Below are 20147 nucleotides of genomic sequence, written 5' to 3'. Positions count from 1 at the left end.
TTCTTTCTTTTTTCACCCCCTTTTTTTTTTACAAGTCTAGTAGAAGTCTATTCACAGGGCCCACCTAACAGGAATGCCCATTTTTCACGTGGATCTCGAATAATAATTACAAAATTCCTCAAGTGTCTTCAAAAAAATAAAAAATACAGTTTGATGATTTAGAGATAAATAGATAAATACGCAAACAGATCCAAATCAAAGCTCAATCAACCAATAAATAAATAGAACAATAAATAACATTCATAACCTCTTTGGCCAAACATCGGCCACTGCACTGTTTCCACAGAGTAGAAGTTGGTCGTCACGGTACACATCTCGACCAAATCAGAGCACAGTATGCTGAGTGAGCATTCAGCTGACTTTTGGGGGTTCCAAGAGATACAATATGGGATATGTTGTCTGGAACAGCAAAAGAGAGAACAATTATATTGAGGCACTTTCAAGGACGTCCAAGGAAATGGCGGCATTTCCTGTTTTTGTGTGTCTGTCATTATTCCCCAGGTAGAAAATAAGATGATACATGACATTCAGTTGAATGCTAAATGGCTACCTTTAGAATCAAATCACATAGTATTCCTAGTAGTAGCGTGTCTACTTACCGTCCGCTTGTACAATCACAAGATTGAGTGTGGGAAAAAAGTACTAGATGCACCAGAAAATGCTAAACCAAGGAAAACATGCACAAAGAAAGCTGAGAGATTGGGGGGGGGGGGGGATAAATAAATAATAATAATGGTCAAGTGAAAATGCTACTAGACGTGTTTGGCCTACCGAAAAATAAACATTGTGTCACAATCCAGGTTCTGAGTCTACAAACAAACAGCGTCATTGCATGGTGTTGTCCCCGGTTGCTGTCGACGTCACGTCCGACGACCGGCTTCGCTCTGACGCCCGGCTTCGCTCCGACGCCGTTTCCCCAAATATCCCCGCCAGGGTCTTAAAGCGCGGCCCCCACTCTGTGAGATAATCGTAGTTCTCCTCCGGGTCGATGGCCAGTGACTCGATGGAGCTGAGGGACTCCGCCACGGAGCCCTCGCCCTCGTAGGCGTAAGTGGCCAGCGAGTCGTACGGCGGCGCCGAGTTGTCCACGTCGTGCTCCTTCAGCCGCTGCTCAATGAAGTCACGGATGTCGGCGCTGTTGTTGCTCTCGTGGGAAACCGGGGGAGGCCCCGCGTGGCGCTTCGCCTCGGGTTTGACGTCCCTCCGGCACAGGCCCTCCTTGACCTCCACGACCTTGGGGTTGCGCAGCGTGCCCATGTCGAAGGCGTGCGTGTCCTCCTCGCCGCCGCCCTCGTCGTCGTAGTGGATCACGTTGTCTCGTATGTCCTCCTTGGACGACATGAGGCTCTCCTTCTTCTTCTGCCGTCGCAGGCCCACATAGAGGACCACAATGACTTTGGAGGAGAAGAGAGTCACATGTCACCCCAAGGTTTTATCTGCATTATTCACCTTTGTAAACTTCATGCAATTTGTAACAACTTATTGTTCTTATTAAGTCTTTACGTTCCTGAGATATAACTGATTATGTAATTTAGACCTTGAACTTAATTTTGATCTTAATAATGTCTTCAGGGCAGCCTATTGATTGAAGTTTAATGTCGAGTTATTACTACGCACACACACACACACACACACACACACACACACACACACACACACACACACACACACACACACACACACACACACACACACACACACACACACACACACACACACACACACACACACAGTAACAATAATAAACATTGATCTGTGATACAGGGACACAGAGCTAAGTTACAGTGTGAGCTAGCGTTTCTGATTATTTCTGATTATTTATTTATTTTCAGGGTCTCTGTGTTCAAACACGTGACACATTGTGAGCTTGTAGATAGGCAATTGTAGCTATTTAAATAGGCCTTAAATGGCTTCATCTTCTGTTTGGGTTGCAGCTGAGAATCAACTAGGTATAATCCATGCACAAATGTAAACAGATGTTTTGGACGTGAATGAGCTGATCTTCAGTCCGTGTAATAGAAACTCCACATGGAAACTCCACATGGAAACTTAAAGCAAGAAGATCCTTAACACCAATCCCGAACGGCCAAGAATATGTAGTAGGTAGGTATGAGTTAAGGTTAGGTTTAGATAATGCGCAACATTGGACCACTGGTAGCCTACTTCAGAACAATGGACCATGAGACTATGGCATGGAACCGAAAATCCTATCGTGGCGATAGGACTTAAACCAGCCCAAAGCAGACACAGGGATGCCTACCTGCTCAAGATGGCCAATAAGTTATTGGGACAGCATTTATCTTGTATTTTGTTTTTATTTTCTTATTTCTTGGAATGGCTGTATTGTTGTTTTATACTGTATGCTGATTTGTACCAATGGAGTTACATTTTGTATCATATTAAAAAACAAATAAACATTTGAATTACAAAAAAAAAAGAAAAAAAGATGGCCAATAAGTTATGGAATGAGCTACGGTATCAAATGGCGCACTAAGATAAGATCTCTAGGGGGCCAAGTAACGCAGCGTTTCCAGTGTCAGTTGATGTCAGCGGACTATTCATCACTCTGAGGAGGTCAGTCCCAGTACTGTGATGACCTCTAAAACCCCATTGAAAACAGGTCGCAAACAGACAATTGACTCTAGCCTACATACATGTTGTATTATTGCTGACATGTTCTCCATCTTACCGATTACACCTGAATATGTGTAAACTAGACTAGACCACCGGTATGGTCCTTTGAGTACAAGTCAAGTATGCTGCATATCCTTTAGGTTGTAAATCCTCTACAGTAGGCCTATATTGCATACAATATATAAAAGTACTGCACATACTGTAGCATAAATCATGGGCATTTCTTGGTCACTGCCTACAACACAAGCACACAATTCATTCCATCTGTGATAATGTATTGCTGATGTGTCTAGGAGACAGAAATAAAATAGCAAGTACTGGCTGCACTGCATAGTCAGACATTGGGAAATAGAATACTGTAGACAGCTGTAGTGAAAAATGCAGTTGTGTGGATACACCAATTCAACAGTTTTCATTCTGCTGTGGAATATCTGGTTTAGCTCCAATCCCAGGGGAGTCGCTGCCCGAGGTTGTGCATACTGTACATAGCACCAGAGTAGATTAGAATGGAGAATAGATATTTTCAATGCATAATCCTCTCTCTCTCTCTCTCTCTGAAGTTGGTGTTACTGCCATGCGAAACATACATTTACATTGCCAAAGCAAATGTCAAATAAAATGAACAAGAAGCAAATGTATGTACAAGAATATAGGCCTTTACAATAGAAAATGTATGTGGTTCTCTCTCTCTCTCTCTCTCTCTCTCTCTTTTATACTGGTAAATACAGAAAAAAATAATATCCCGTTGGCTTCAGTATACAGTATAGAACTCTCTAAGAAGGAGAGCAAAGGGGAGAATACATAGACATTATTCAACTGAAAGGAGACCTTAAATAAATTCAGATGAATAAAAAATAAATAATAATAACTAAATGCATCAAGTAGGCGACTTCCTTCCTTTGTTCTTCTCTCCCTTCCTGTTTACCTTCATTGCTTTCCTTATTCCTTCCCTGGTGATTTGATGTACGTGTAGAAAGTGTGCTAGCTCCCCCTAGTGGTATGTCTGCATATTTCAACATGAAGCCATTTTAATGGCAACAACACCACTCCAATATGCCCCATGTTACTGGGTGTGGCTTCATGCACATTGCTGTTTGGAGAAATGGTGATGCAGATGAAGGTCCCTGACACGGGGCAGGCTCATTTTTCTTGTTTCCCCCTCACAGGAGCAACTGGGTCATCCTGACAAATCTTGCCAAAGGCAACAGAAGTGGCTCAGAAATGAAATGTTCTCAGACAGTGCTAGTTCTTAATATCTCCAGCGCGTAATTCTATATATTTCTTTCACACACTTACGGTGTGACAATTCTGAAACAGCCTCAGGCGCAAGGCATGTCTACGAAATCCTCTGAAAATGAACTAAACATCTAACAAAACTACACTAACATTACCTTCATCTACAGCAGTGGTTCCCAGGGGGACCCCAGATGATTAGCTAAAGGAGTAGTCCACCCAAAAAATGACGTATTTTCTACCAGTTGCACAACCCATGAAGCCTTGAATTTATGGCAATGTTTTTGTTTCTGTCACATTCCTGAACCAATAATTTGATGACCGGAGGAGTCTCCGGTTGATAGAAAACAAGTATTTTTTTGGGTGAACTACTCCTTTAATGTGCAACATTGTTTTCTCACTCAACAGCAAACAAACTAACATACAGTAGTGTATACAGGATATCTGTACATTTCTAAAGTGACAATATAATGACTTTTAAGAACATTTTAATGCCAAATTGTCAAATATTACGTGAGAAAGAGGCAAACTTTGTGAAAATAGCCAATCTACTGTACAAGCTCACAGCGGCTAGCAGTGCGAGGCGTTGTGAGCTTGTAGTTTGGCTATTTTCACAACATTTATCTGTGGAACCGAGTCAAACTAAATGTAATGCCTACAATTCCAAGAGCTCGTCAGGGTGGGGGGGGGTCCCCAGTTCAAATATGATTATTTTGGGGGGTTGTGGCCTGAAAAGTTTGGAAACCCTTGATCTACAGCATTGAGGTTGCGTTGGTGGTTACATTTCTTTAGACATCACTGAAATGATCAAAGTAATAAAGTATATTTAATGTGTGCACAATGGGTGAGCCACACCTATGCAATGATATGAAATGATATATAATAACGGTGTGTGCAGTCCATGGATCACTATGGAGACCATAGATTAACAGAAGGCAGCGAGTGCCCTATGGATGTGATGGAATTGGGACAGGGTTTCCATGGCCACACACTGAGCCGCCTCGTCCTCAAGCACTCAGAGGTCACGGTCTTACTTAACCTATGCTGTAAAATAGGAACCTTCTTCTTTTATTGATCCAAGCGGCGCCCACACACAATCTTCCTCAAACGGTGCCATAAATCGACCTTTATGTCCTCCCCCACCATGCAGATGAGGGGGCCTTTAACAGCAGGCTGGGGAGAGAGTTAGCGGGGAGTTTTACAACCGTGACCTTGTGGAGGAAGTTAAAGCTGAAGCCCTCGGAGGAAGGTGGGCGGGGGAGGGGGGGGGGTGGATAGGCTGCACTTTACGGGGGCCAATAAGGAGATGCGGCCCTCCCTCCAATCTACCACGGCTCATCGAGTGACAGAGTTTATTAAGTGTTTTATAATCAGCCACAGTTCACACCTCCAGGGTAATGCCAGAGCACCACAGTCCATTATTAAGTGACTGTTTGATGTTTAGAGTGAGGAGTCACTGGAGGATTTTAAAGTGATTTGAAATAAAAAGGTGTGACCCTCGAAGTGACATAAATATATTTCCCCCTCCCCAAGTGATTGTGTGTGTGTGTGTGTGTGTGTGTGTGTGTGTGTGTGTGTGTGTGTGTGTGTGTGTGTGTGTGTGTGTGTGTGTATATAAATATATATACAGTATATATGTGTGCACACGCACACACGTTTTACAGTCAAACTGTCCTTTTTACTCCAAATCATTTTACACTTGTTAAGACACTTTCTTTGGCAGAAAGGCTGCAGCAATGGTTTTGGAGGGGCCTGTCAAAGTGGGCCGAATCAGCGTGCATGACCGACTGTCCCGCAACATTGGATATTTGATACATAATTGGATAAATCCTACAGGATAAAGTTAAAGTCATTATTGCGACTCTGGAAGAAGCAGGTTATTGGTTCAGCTGTCACTATGGTGGCACAAGTCAGTCGTCAGACACTGATGTGTCGAGAATGAAGCAAAATGTAGAACTAATGTTAAATTCAGTCTGTGAGCTTGCTGACGGTCACTTTTGGAAACAAGTGTGTAACGCAAAATGAATTAGTCAATTAGTTACAATTATGTAGGCTACAATATTTTAATAATTCGTATTATTTAAGTTATTTCTTGTCGTTTAACCATCCCATCCCTATTCCACAGTGCATCGTTTTCACATTGTCAAAATTAAATTAAGTCAACATCTAACTTTTAATCCAGTCTCATTCCATCAGCATCAAAACAGATCAGCTTTAGTACAAATCTGACTTTGTGTTGACACTAGTCGGTCTTCAAAAATAAGACTTGCAGTGATAATTTAATGTGAAACATGTAGTATTATGATTAGTCACAATACAGTAGTATTATTGAAGTACGCCTATACTAGAAGTCCATAAAGTCTCTCTCTCTCTCATAATGACAGTTAGCCAACAGCTTTTACGTGCATTACCAAAATGTTATTTTACGTTTATAGCAAGCAAAATCCCTCCCTCAGACTATGACCCTACCCTGTATTCCCTCCAGTGGACTGCTCCCATTAATATTGAAAGGTCCCTAATTGCTTTGAGGAGCGTTATGTCCATAATGGACTAAGACAGTAGGCCTAAGCTGTATACACAGACATAGGCGTGTAGACCTGGCTTACATTTAGGCCACATTTAAGGTGAATATCGACATACAGCACGCATGCAGTTTATTGTCAGTAATTAAGTTAATATTACTACCATGGCAACTCACCCAGTAGAATGATGATACACAGGAGGATGGCGATGAGAGCGCCCGTGCTGAGCCCCACCGGGAGGAAGATGGCTTCGGCGCTACATGTCAGGAGAGCCCCGTCGGCCTCACAGCCACACACGCGGATGGTCAGCGTGCCCGTGCTGGTCTTGAGCGGGTAGCCCTTGTCCTCAATGACCACTGGCAGGAAGTAGATCTCCTGCGACCGCCGCCGGAAGCCACTCCGTTTGGTCACAATGCCGGCAGTGTTGTCTAAACGGGCACAAGGGGAGGTGCAATGGTTTGAGACCTAAACCATGGCAAGGTGACTTAACGGAACTTCCTGAATTTCCCGGCACTTATTTAAAGCAAACTTATTACACAAGAGGGTGTGCGTTACCGTGATTGTTGGCACGACAGTGATGCGGTCAGGAATGAGGCGAGTTCCGCAAACATCACTGAAGTGCAAATAATGACAGTAAAGCCACCCTTGAGTGTAACATTGCGATTATACAACAGTTACCATCAAAATAAAACATGTTAAATTGTATTCATATTGTGGGGGCATTTTCCTCTCAAAGTAACAACCTTTCTGCAAGTGTTATCTCTGTTATCCTGGAAATAGGCTACATGGGGTCTGACAGTTTACTCAGCCAGTCCAATCAGCGCAAAACAACTTTTTCAAAACTGTATACATTGACACACTTTTCAAACACTAACCTCCTCAAAACCCCCAATACCAACCTATTCCATGGGCAGTGCTTAATTTGTGGCGGAGCAAGCCGGAGCTAGCTCCAGAACCTCTTTGATTGGTACCGGCACATTTTTGTTTGGACCCGGAACCTCTTTGATTGGATCCAGCACCTTTCCTGTCAATGAAAATCTATAAATAAACTGTGTTTTTATCTCTGTTCTCTCTGTGTTTTATTTCTCTCTGAAGTGATGCCTTTTTGCTTATTTTTTATGCATTTTAATCAGAAAAAAATAAAACGGGGGAAAAAAGTGATTTACGGAGTCCCGTGTCACACCACGCAATGCGTAATGAGTTGTTTTGTTTCCGCACCGGCACTGTCCGCACTCAAGAGGTAAACAGGTGGTTTACGAGCGAGCGTTAGCCTACTGCTAAAATGTCAAAGAGACAAACAAAACGGTTAACTTTTTTCAAACCAGTAGGAGTAAAGTAAGAAGTAGGAATATGGAGGAAATAAAACTTTCAGTCCTAATTCAATTCCCCCTCCATTGAATGGAAACTACATGGAGTGAGGACAAGAGAGCCTGTGAGAGAGACAGGAGGGGAGACCTTTGTCTTGTGGTGACGTGACGTTACAATTTGTAACGAGAAGACAGTTGGTCAACACCTCTGGGAGAATGAGATTACTGTGTCTAAATGGGCAATCATATGATTCATGGACAAAACACACAAGAACATGACAAATAAATACACCCATAAACAGGACAATTAATCAAACTGTATCTGCTGCCTGTCAAGTTTGGTTGGACATATTATTACTTACTATTTCTGTTAGCCACAGTGAGTTTTGCTTATTACTGTACACAACTCATATTTCTGTTAGCCACAGTGAGTTTTGCTTATTACTGTACACAACTCATATTTCTGTGTGTTAGCCACAGTGAGTTTTGCTTAATACTGTACACAACTCATATTTTTTCTCTTAGCCACAGTGAGTTTTGCTGTGTGTGCTGTGCATTGTTCTTACAGTTAAAAAATGGACCTGATAAATGAATGTTTCATTTTTATTTATTTTTTTGATACACCACCTCTGATGTTGAATAATTCTAGTGATGTTTGATCATTTATGTTTTCAATTTTATCCTTGAAAATAGAGACATTTTTGGCTGCATTTTTCTTTACTTTATATTTTCATGTTTTTGTTCAATTTCTTGTAATTCTGATGTGGTGCTTTACCAGGCTGACACACAAAGACAAGCTACATGGTGTCATAGAATTCTGTTAACAATAAAAATATGATTTCTCAAATATACAGTTATTCAGATTGATCATTCCAAATTGATAGATTGACTACCAGTGTTCTGATGGGCCACAGTATGTGCCAATGTTACTGCTAATGTTATACTGGGTGAATAAATGTAGGTGAAAAAGATTATAAAAAATGCGGGAAAAACCTGTGAAAAGGCAAAAAAAATGTTTGCACGCGCAAAACGCGGCACAGAGGGGGACCCGGCACCTTCTCTTGGACAAATTAAGCACTGTCCATGGGCGACCGGGCCTTCTGCTCGGCCGCCCCCGAACTGTGGAACAGGGCGTATCTTGCCCACCTGAGAGCACCACAGTCGGGTTTCTTTTCTTTTTTTAACATTATTTTTATCCCACGATTTTTGTAACCCATTTTTTCACCCAGTGCCAATTGCCTATGTAATCCTGGGCGCTACTCTCCCTCTGCCAGCCTAGGGAGAGCTATGCCAGATATAGTCCTCGTAAGAGCAGTGAACAAGGAAAGACTGCTTTCATGTATTATGCTCCACACAAATGGAACAAACTTCAGGACTCTCTGAAACTGGTGTGATTGGTCTCAATTGAGACATTTAGGGTGCTTCTCGAGGACACACTACATAGTGACTGCACCTGCTTTATGTAACTATGTTTATTTGCATCTGTGACACGTAATATGATTCAAATGTTTGTTATTGTTTTTCATTATGTATGTAATATTGTATTTTATATGCTGTTATCAGGGCGTCCTTGAAAAAGAGAGCTTGCTCTCAATGGGCTTACCTGAATAAATAAAGGAAAAAGAAAGAAAGAAAAGAGCCCAGAACTGAGCTCATGCCTCCTTCAATGCATGAGGAGGTAGCAAGCCGCTTCTTATCACCTGACAGGGGGGAGTTTCCCCTGTAGGACGTAGCTTGTGGAAGGAACACGTTATTCCAACCAGTTCCTTTCCCCTCCATCAGACGCCCCGGCTGACCAGGGGGAGGCAGTATAGAGACCAGGATTACTGCATGTTTTTTTGTGAGGGTACCTACCCTAGGGTACACGGGGAGAACATGCAAACTCCACACAGAAAGGCCCTTTCGCCAACCCCACCTTGGGTATGGGCACTGATGACGCGGAGAAGAAGACACGCCCCCAGCGCCCACAGCGTCCCCAGCGGGAATCAAACCCTGGACCTTCTAGCTGTGAAGCGCTACCGACTGCACCACCGCACCCCCAGTCAGTTGACTCTTTTAACACATCGGGTGCCGAACACGGCCTGAACCGTGAGTTTAGTCTTTTTGTTTTTCTCCGCGCGGGCGGGGCTAGAGCAGCTCTGGGAGCACCCATTGTAATCCTGCGAAGGAAGTGCCAGATCGCTCACCGGAAACAATTTTTTTCCCCCCATCCGCTTCCTGTCTATTTCCTACTTTGAAACGCCTGCCAAAGCGCAGTCAATGGGGAGAATGCTGGCACCCACGGTAAGTTGTTATGAAAAAATGCTGGCACCCGATGTGTTAAGACAGGACTAAAGACCTATCTTTTTAACAAAGCATTTTTTAAAGCTACACTGGTTTTACCTCTAGGCTTTATGCCCTCATGCTTTAAATGTTTTGTTTCAGCTTCTTAGATGTTTTTTTGGTGTGATGATTCTTTTTTTATGAAATTGCTTATTGTAGCACTTTGAGATTTTCACAAATGTAAAGCGCATTATAAATACAATCCATTATTATTTATTATTATAGAGAAACAAAACGTAACTGTTAGCTCAATCTCATTGTAATTAAGATATTCGATAGAAAAAAAGAAAAACTATATACATGCCAGATTTAGCTACTCTGTACAGTATGCAAACTGATCAGCACAGTTGATTTAGTTTCATTTGAGAACGGCTAGGTGTGCTGTCATGCTTGTTTCACGGGTAGAGAGCCTATTTCAACCAGTCAGATTGCTTGGTCGGGACCTCCTGTTGTATGGACCTTATTATCCCTTCAGGGATCTTTTGTTAGTTGAGTGGCATGAAAATAGGACACATGGTACAAGTAATAATTATACAGCTGTAGATAGAATAATACCAGCAGGCAGCCACAAAAAGAATGGAAGATGTGGTTTTAAGTTTTGTTGTGTTCCTGTTGAAACGTGGCTGTTTATGTATCTGTTTGTGTAACATAATTAATGTTTACTGTTCTGTTTGTGTTTTCTGTTTTCATTCGTTTTTTGACATCCAATGGTGAAAAAATGTGTAAGTACTGTTTAAAAAGCCCATGAAAGGCCCATGAAATAACTTTTAACTTATTTTAATTTAGTTGCAAAGTCACGTGGTCATCAGAAGAGGCGCAAAGCCATGAATTATGTATATGTGCACATCCGAAAACAATGACATTCCACTTGGCCTCACTACTGGCCATAATGGCAGAAATACCGTACAGACACGTACGTACAGACACACACACGCACACACACACACACACACACACACACACACACACACACACACACACACACACAGTAAAATGCATGGAACGGCCAAGTGTCTTGCAGCATGACCCCGGCGTCAGTCCGTCAGACAAAGGCTTTCAGACTATGACAGTGGTAGGATATATAGCTCTAACCCTGCAGGATCGATCTCGCTCTCACAAGAGGAGAGAGAAATATTGCACGCGGATCAGCCTGACAACCATTAGGCAAACTTCTGACTCATAAGGTCTCACATCAAACTCGTTCATCCGTTTCTTTTTTGTTGTTGTTGTCGTCGTCCCAACCCCCCCCCCCCTCAGTGTATGAGTTGCCTAGCATGGCTTAGGTAACTAAGACATGCGGAAAGTACTGGAAGCTGATGGTAGGTGTTGCACTCCAGTCTAATTAGTTTAACTCAGGTCAGGTCGGTGTGACCACTTAAATCAGCCATCACTCGCCCTACAGATTACAATTACAGGAACAGTGATGGCAGCAGCGTCAGCTGAGCTGTGTAGTTCACTATTGGTCTTTTACTTTCCTTGGGACACATGGAAACTCATACAGACCAACTCTGTTCTAGATGGCAGGCAGGCACCTTCAGTGCCACGACGTAAAAAAAAACCCCACAAAGGTGGCAATTTGGGCAGGCAGCCAGAGAGGTGTGGCGAGAATTTGACAATGCATACGAGGCAGGTGGGAGAGTGTCAGGTCGGAGCCGCCCGCTGCTGTCTGCCGTATCGGGGTGGTCTGACCCTGTCGAAGCAGGTTTGTTCCCCTGACAAGGCCGGGCACTTTTTCTTCCACTGACAGAGAGGGTCACGCGTTTTAGCACGTATTGCACAACCCTCTCATTGTTGTTTGTTCGCTTTGCCTGCAACCCCCCCCCCCACCCCCAACACACACACACACACACACACACACACACACACGTTCCTTTCTTCCCTCATTTCTTTTTATATTTCCTTCTTTTGTGTGTTCTCGCTCTCTCTCTTTCTTGATTGCCTCCCTACTCCAATTTTCTCTCCGCCTTACTCTCTCGCCACAGGCTGAATCTGTCACTCTGGAGCTCTCTCTCTCCCTCCCTCATTACTCGTTATCACTCGTTCCCTTTATCTCCTGCTTGCACTGAACCTGTCCTTCTGTGACCCCCCCAACTGAACCTGTCCCTCCAGAAAAAGAAGAAAAAAAACCATCCCATCCTGCAAGGGCTGTTGGTGGGCATTGCTGTCTGTTATAGTATACCTGTCCCCAGGTGGCAGTCAAGTCAGTGATGAGGAGAGAGCGAAACAGTGTGTTTCCGAAAAGGTTTGAAAAGAAGAAACACACATACGAGGTCGAAAACTGCCCCTCATCAAGGTTGCATAATGCAATTGGCTTCCCCCTCAGCTGCATCCTGTCACGTCCCACTTTCCATTACGCTGCTCTGTGGGGCAGACTTCAAAGGAGCCTATGGGCCTTATTACGGGACGATGTATGATCATATGCTTATTAGTCATTTGTCCTGGATGTGGTGCTGGTGCATTGCTCCCTTAAACTGTGAGCCTCAAACCATACCTTGAAAATAATGGACATTGTCATTTTCCTGATTATTCGTTTTATTATTGTTTTATTTTCCCCAACAGGGGTGTGCGGCTGTGCATGTATCATTAAATTCATACTGCTAAGCCTTTTTTTCTCTCTCTTTAAAAAAGAAAAGAAATACGGGAGATTTACAGGGAGAATATTCAAGAGAGAATCCCAGGAACAAACAGGATGGTTGACAGGTACAGTATGCCCCAAACTGTTACAAAAAAAAAACTGTCAAACTTATTTGAATATTAAGTTTGGTATGCCATGTATTCCAATTTAAAACTAAACTCGATTGAACAAACATGTACTGTATTCTTGTTGATTCGGGGCAAAACCACAGCTTTGTAGCTGAGCAACCATGCAGTAAAACAATATGGATATTCTATAAAATAAAACAGTGTTTGTAACAGAAGAAGATGACTCACTCCCAAAGTCTCGGATGGTGAAATTCTTGTTTTTCAAATCATCCTTCGGCGATTTAAATGAGAACTGTTGGCCGGCATTTGGTAGATCTTCATCTTTTGCACTAAAGCTCTGAATCACCTATAAAAAAAGAAGAAAAAAAGGTGAAGAAAAAAATAGGTTGAACATCTCTCATGCAAGATATCAACCACGTCAATATGCTGATATGCTAGGGCAGGGGTCTTCAACAGGGGCTCCGGGACCCCTAGATGATAGTAGAGTTACTACAGGGGGTCCGCCAAATAACCACTTGAACCCTAGCATCTCTAATCTGAGGAGAACTGAAAATAGCAGATCTACAAGCTCGCAAGTGAGCTTGTAGATAGGCTATTTTCGGCAAGAGGTTTGGTGTAGAGGGAAAAAAGAGAAGACCAAGTACAGAGTGAAAGGTCAAGTTTAATAAGTATTGACAGAAGTGTTTAAAGTTAGGGTAAGTGATATTTTTTGGTTAAAACAAAAAGTATTTTGTTAAAAGATTAAAGCACTGTATTCTGATAGTAATCATTGCTATAGAGTGTTTGTTCAGTAACAGGAGTCTCCCCGTCTCTCCAGCTCTTTAATAAACATAAAATACATTTTCCGGTAGGTGTCAAAATCTTAGCCAATCAGGAGAAAGTACCCATTTTTAAGCTTCATTTTTAAAGTGTTCCAGTTCCAATTTTGCCTGCTCATTTCTTAGTGTCATCACTTCCAATTTCACTTGTTTAATCTATATCCTGATTGAGTTCTCTATCCTGAATGGATAAAATTGGAAATTAAACTGAAACTGAAACGAAATGCATTTTCTGTTTCATAAAGAGCTGGAGAGACAAGGAGACTCCTTTTACTGAACAAACACTCTATAGCAATGAGTACTATCAGAATATAGAGCTATTTAACACTTATTTTAACCAAAGAAAATCACTTTCCCTACCTTTAAATGTCTGAAAATACACATGCACATTAATCCAACATGAACTGATGATGCTGTCAAACAAGTCTATGAAGCTATCGATGAAATCTGTGAAAAAGTTTAATCTGCATACACAATTTTATACAATATGTAGTGGGGGGGGGGTCGCTACTTCATCTCTCTCTCAGGTAGGTAGTCCTTTTGCTGAAAAACATTGAAGACCCCTGTGCTAGGTTTGGGGAAAATAGGTGAATATCAGAAATATAATATCATGGCTCATTTTAAGTTTTAAGTTTCCAGCAATTCAGACTCAGTTGACAGCTGAATGCTCACTTGAATTAAACAAAAAGTACTATTTCAACCTTTAAGGAAACTTCAAATATTATCCACGTATAAATAACATGCCTTTGTTCCTGGCTGCAGACAGAACTGCGTACACGTGTGGAATTTAAATGAGGGGCAAAGCAACTGTGAATTTTCTACACACAGTGTAGTACCAATATTTATTATATATTTTCTTTTTCACCAGGCAGAGGAATATGAGGACAGGAAACTTGAAAATAATATGACGCAGCACAAGTTTGACTATTGATATCAACATTAATAGTTACACATTGTATCCTATCCCAGGCATTTCTTTTATAGAAAGACTTTTTTTTTCTTACGCCCCCAGTCAGACTCCCTAGAGACTGAGAGAGATTCTCTTTGCAAAACAGAAAAGCATTTAGTTTGGTCGTTTCTATCTTTGGGGTAGGCCTATTCACTCAACATCATCACCAACCACATGGAATGATCATTATCATCACTGGCTGTCGTCACTTCCACCCACTAGATACTATAAATGCAGTTAATACTTTACATCAACCCATCAGTCCATGCAGAGTAATGAAGTTGCTGGATGTTGTCAACAAATAGTTTGATGGATCAACCAATTAAACGTATACACTTTGTTGACCCGAGTTCCCGAGGGGTCTGTACTTGGTCTGCTCCTTTCCCCCCCTCTACTTCATATCTCTTTGCCGAAGATAGATGATCTACAAGCTCAGAACATTAGCTTTTGAGCCTGTAGATCAGCTATTCCTGCTGAATGTGCACCTCATAGCAAGGCTAGGGTTCATTGGTTAAATGTGTTCGGAACTACTTCAGCTTGCTGTTCACAGGTCACGACACAGTGTAGAGCTGGCCAGATGTAGGCATGTATAATACATCAGCTACAGGAGCAGAATTGGACCAGCGTTTCCTTACCAGTGTGGACAGACACATGAGAAAAGTCTAGTTTGACCAGGAATCATGATATACAGTATATAAATGAATAGCGGGCCATTTCTACTGAAGTGAAGCACTTTTTTTGAATACATTGAATGATTGATATCTGGCCATTTACTGTATGGTGACATGTCATAACATGTATTAGGCTAGATATATTTTAGATTAAAATTTGGATGAGGTGAGTTGAGAACTTTCTGAAGTGATCCTTATATTTTGTACACAAAATGTACTATCATAATGTGTGTGTGTGTGTGTGTGTGTGTGTGTGTGTGTGTGTGTGTGTGTGTGTGTGTGTGTGTGTGTGTGTGTGTGTGTGTGTGTGTGTGTGTGTGTGTGTGTGTTTACGCTTTTCCTACAAATTAAAATGTTTTTAAACAGAGGCGATGCATGGTCACAGGCCACTGAATTCAGCCGGTAATGTGCTCATCTACTCTCGTTTCTACTCAGGTTTTCGCCTCCCGGCAATTTCATGCTCTAATGTTCACCTCTGCCATTTCACATCCATATAGGCTGTCCCATATAGGAAGGTTCCACATCTATCTGTGACAATGAGGGTGTACTCATTATTGCGGCATAAAAAATGAATTAGGTCGTTTAATACTTCAGTGTAGCACGGAGGAAAACTAGAAGGAAATGGATGAGGATATGACTGTTTCCAATGCAATGGGACACACAATGGATAGTGTCCATCCAACCACACTTTTCATATCATAATGTATAGGTACAATATAAAGTAAACAGTATATTCAGCTCTAGAATAGCACAATAGAAACCACATATTTTGGATTCATTAATCATCGATATCCTCTTTATTCTGTATAGTGCTTGGCAACGTGTCGTCACCATGGGGGTCGTGGCATAGTAGCTGCAGACATACTGGTGGGGGTCAATGTTAAGTTAACCCGTTTAACCCCCACCAAGATGTCCGGCACTCCAAATGACACTTGTTGTCGCCCCCTTGAGGATTTTTTGCTACGCACTATAAGATCATTCTTGATGTTGTAAAATGTTGTGTGAACTCCCTTAGTTACACAAACAGACAATCTACAGCCATGTTATACTATATATGATTTTAAGTACTGTAATCATTCCAATGCCAAGACCCATTAGCACTATAGTGGAAAACAATGGAAAGATAGAGAGATGTTTTGACACTTTTTATCACATTGTTATAGATAATGAAGCTATTGAAATTAGCTTTATCTCAATATTAGTTTGCATATTGATCATTACAATATATCATACATTTTAATATATAACATTACAGATATCAAAGCCAATACATCCCCCAGAACTAGTGTATATTGTATGCAACTTGCAAGCACCAGGCCGGTCACATAATGTAGGATAGGACTATTAGAACAATTGCACTTCCCATGTTTAAATCCTAAACTTTTACTTTTCAATGTGCCACAGTTCAATGTAGCCCAGTTTGATGTCCCCCTTCCCCTATCTGTGATTCAAGAGGAATCAGGATCCAAGCCCTCATTGTAAACAGTATAAAACCAGGAAACGCCACGCTGCGTATACGTGCACTTTATTAAAGCATCCCAGTTTGAACCCGGCCACCTCCCTCTAGACACTTTTACATGGAAACATTGCCTGCCGTTTTATCTTGCTTGGCTGGGTCTCGGTTATAGATTACTTTCCATGGGAGGTTTGTGCCACAACATGGTGTGCTTCAAAAACAAGGGTTTTTGTGTGTTTTAGAGCCGCGTGAGCACAGCTAATCACCAAGGGAGACTTATGATGGCTTTTTCTTTTTACAAAGGAAGACCCACAATCTTTTATCATCCACCAGCTGTGTGCAACACATGGTGGAGTCACACTGTGGAATCTTCTGCTCTGAAAACATGACGGGGAGGGCGTTCTCCTCAGCACCACAGAGCAGGAGAGGAGAGGAGAGAGGCGAATAGGGGAGGAAAGGAAATGAGGGCAAAAGAAGACAGGAACAGAGAGGACAGGAAGAGGAGAGACAAGGAAAGGAGAAGTGAGTGAATAGGAAGGACAAGAGAGGACAAGATAGAAAGGATGAGCGATTAGAGGGGAATGCGCCAATTAGGAAAATACTGTCTGCAGCTGATAGCTTCGTTCAGAATAGCTCAAACGGCATCTGAAGTAAGCTTTAACCCATTAAAACAGACGAAGCATCTGTGTCAATTAAAGTTTAGCTATATATATATAGCAACATACGTTTTTCAGAAAACTCATAGGATTTAGAACAGTGGTTTAGAACAGTGGTTCTCAAAAAATGCAGATATACAAGCTCACAACAAGCTCCGTGTCGCACTGCGAGCTATTTCTTTTATCCTTTTTGAAAAAGTTTAAATATTTTGATTTTCTTAACACAAATATTTTCTTCTGGGGTCCCTGGCAAAATACATTTTCAGATGGGGGTCCGCGGCCAAATATATATATCAATTTAGGGGGCACTTGGCACAATTCTTTTTTTTGAGAACTACTGACTTAGAAGGCATTTGTAGAATCGGGCTAAGGTCTTAATGGGTTAAAAGACAGTTGTCAAACACAGTGGGCAGGCACAAGACACAGACGTCGTTATGATCACATCCCGGCGTATCCATGCAGCAAACGGGCTGAGGACATTGGATTCCGGCGAGCCCTGCTCAGTGTAATGAGGAAACCCACAGCTTTTTGATGGACCGCCAACGGAGCTCTGCGCTCCAAAACGGCGGCTGCATATAGATGCTGCTTAATGGGCTAATTTACAGGCACAGGTGGTTTACGCTATACACAGCGGGCAGACACTCCACCGCATCCCAAATACATCATCCCGAAACATACTGTACACAGGCTGCCGAGTATTACAGCCCCTCACCCGCCAACACTCTAACTGGTGAGTATGAGCTCCATAAAACAAGTCATCGTTCACCTGAAGTACAGACGGCTGTCTCCGATTGCAGAGGTTGTCCTTTACCCAGAGGTCATCTTGCTATCATGTCAGTAGGGGCTGTCACGGTTATGACATTTTACTTGACGATTCATTGTGAGTCAATTAATTGCGACTAACGATTTAATTGTGTTTCTGTCCATTGAACATTGGAACATCATGAATACAAATTACATTTCTGCTTGGCTTTTAGGCGTCATAAACAAAAGTTGCACAGGGCAGATACGACAAATAACATACATATAGAATTAATTTAGACTTTAACAAAATAGACATTAATAGTGGACATTTCCACTATTTTCAAATATGTTTGAAAATATATGAACATTTTCAATATAGAAATGATTATGACGATTATGCAAAATAAATATTGTGATTATCTCAAATAATTGAGATTAGGCGATTATGTAATAATTGTGACAGGCCTACACGTCAGAGGTGGAAAGTTAGTGCATTTACTTTTACTTCTACTCCACTATATCTCAGAGGCAGTTTTTTGCCTCTTTTTTTCCACTACAATTATTGAACACCTTTAGTTATTAGTTACTTTGTAGATTTAGATTATTATTATAAAACACATAGACACAGAAGCATTCCCGGATTTAATGGGTTAAATCGCTACGTTGTGGTGTTGTTGGCAACAACCATGAAGGATGGTCAAATGAGGTGGCGGGTCGCTTATGTTTTGTTGAGAGACTGTCCTTTGACCTGAAAAGTCACAGATTAACTTCCCCAGCAAATGAAAAAAAAAAATGTAAGTGTACAACCCTGCTTGACGTGTCCTTGAGCCAGACACCGTTGGCCCTGCCAGCTGTTTGTACACTGCCCCTGTGTAGAAACCACTGTGCTGACATCGGCATTTATGTCAGAGAGTACAGTGCGTGTATTTCAAAACAACATGAGTAGTAAAAATGTTCCCATGGTCGTTTGTTTCCGTCAACCCCCGCACAAAAACCCACAAGGCTACAACTATTCCCAAATAGACATTTCATGGCCACTCGGTGATTGGCGAACGCTTGTTTTTCTTTAGGCTCGTTTTTCTTCAGTGGTGGAAAAAGTACTCACAATTTTTACTACTTTAAAAGTAGCAGTACTGCAATATAGAAATACTCTGTTACAAGTAAAAGTCCGGAATTCAAAATGTACTTGAGTAAAAGTACAACATTATTGGCATCAAAATGCACTTAAAGTACCAAAAGTAAGAGTACTCATTATGCAGTGTGTTGTATTTGTTGCATTTCAAGTTTTCAAATGTATAAAAATCTGAAAATAGCAGATCTACAAGCTCACAATTGTGAGCTTGTAGATCGGCTATTTTCAAATTGCCAAAATGTATATACAGTAGGGCTGAAGTGGTTAATGTATGTGTTGTAATAATAATAATAATCAAAATCTATAAAGTAAAGTAAAAAGTTTTCAAATAATTGTATTGGAGTAAAAGCACAATATTTGCCTCTGAGATGTAATGGCGTAGAAGTAAAAGTATTGAAAATTGGAAATACTCAATTAAGTAAAGAATACCTCAAAATGACTTACAGTAAGCACAGTACTTGAGTAGACGTACTTAGTTACTTTACACCACTTGGTTACTTTACACCACTGTTTTTCTTGACCACAATGTTATATTACATTTTTATAGTAGGTTATTTAGCTAGGTTCATTGTTTACCTGTATCCTATAGTTTCAATGTAGCCTAAAGATTATTATTTTGTTAGTAATTGTTTAGACTGATGCTAGGTTATTGGTTTACTCGTGATCCTAGTTTACTGAGGCACTACATTGTCTCTCTGCATTTGATGCATGATTCCTATGTTGAACAGGTAATCATTCATACATTCAAGTGGTGTGATTAATAGATGTGTTTGATTTTGAAACAAGAGCCTTGTTGTGTTATTTAAACTTTTTTGGGGATCAAATCAACAGGAAGTGATGCCCACAACACCCTAGGAAACTTGTGGATAATAGTTGGTCAAATATTAGCCTTGTGCCTATGCACACAGCCTGATGGATTAAAATAAGCCTCCTGCCGTCATTTGTAATTGCTGAAGGATTGATCGCTTTAAAATGCTAAACATGTTTAATATGGCTCTGT

At 41.4% G+C, this 20147-nt stretch overlaps 1 protein-coding gene across 1 annotated transcript in view; it reads right to left on the bottom strand.

Moving 5' to 3' along the window:
* Nucleotides 1-825: 825 nt before the first annotated feature.
* LOC311038570 (cadherin-12-like) overlaps nt 826-20147 on the bottom strand; it is a gene marked incomplete at both ends in the record, with an annotated part of 117561 nt that continues 98239 nt past the window's right edge. The window contains 3 exons of the mRNA XM_084048143.1: nt 826-1394; nt 6566-6817; nt 12950-13067. Of these exons, the coding sequence (XP_083904269.1) occupies nt 826-1394; nt 6566-6817; nt 12950-13067 (939 nt within the window). The remainder of the gene's footprint in view (nt 1395-6565; nt 6818-12949; nt 13068-20147) is intronic.

The sequence above is a fragment of the Gymnoscopelus microlampas genome, assembly GCF_963454915.1.
Source record: "Gymnoscopelus microlampas genome assembly, chromosome: 22".
Taxonomy (NCBI): domain Eukaryota; kingdom Metazoa; phylum Chordata; class Actinopteri; order Myctophiformes; family Myctophidae; genus Gymnoscopelus; species Gymnoscopelus microlampas.
Note: the sequence above shows the minus strand (reverse complement) of the source record. Positions and strands in the feature narration are given on the sequence as shown.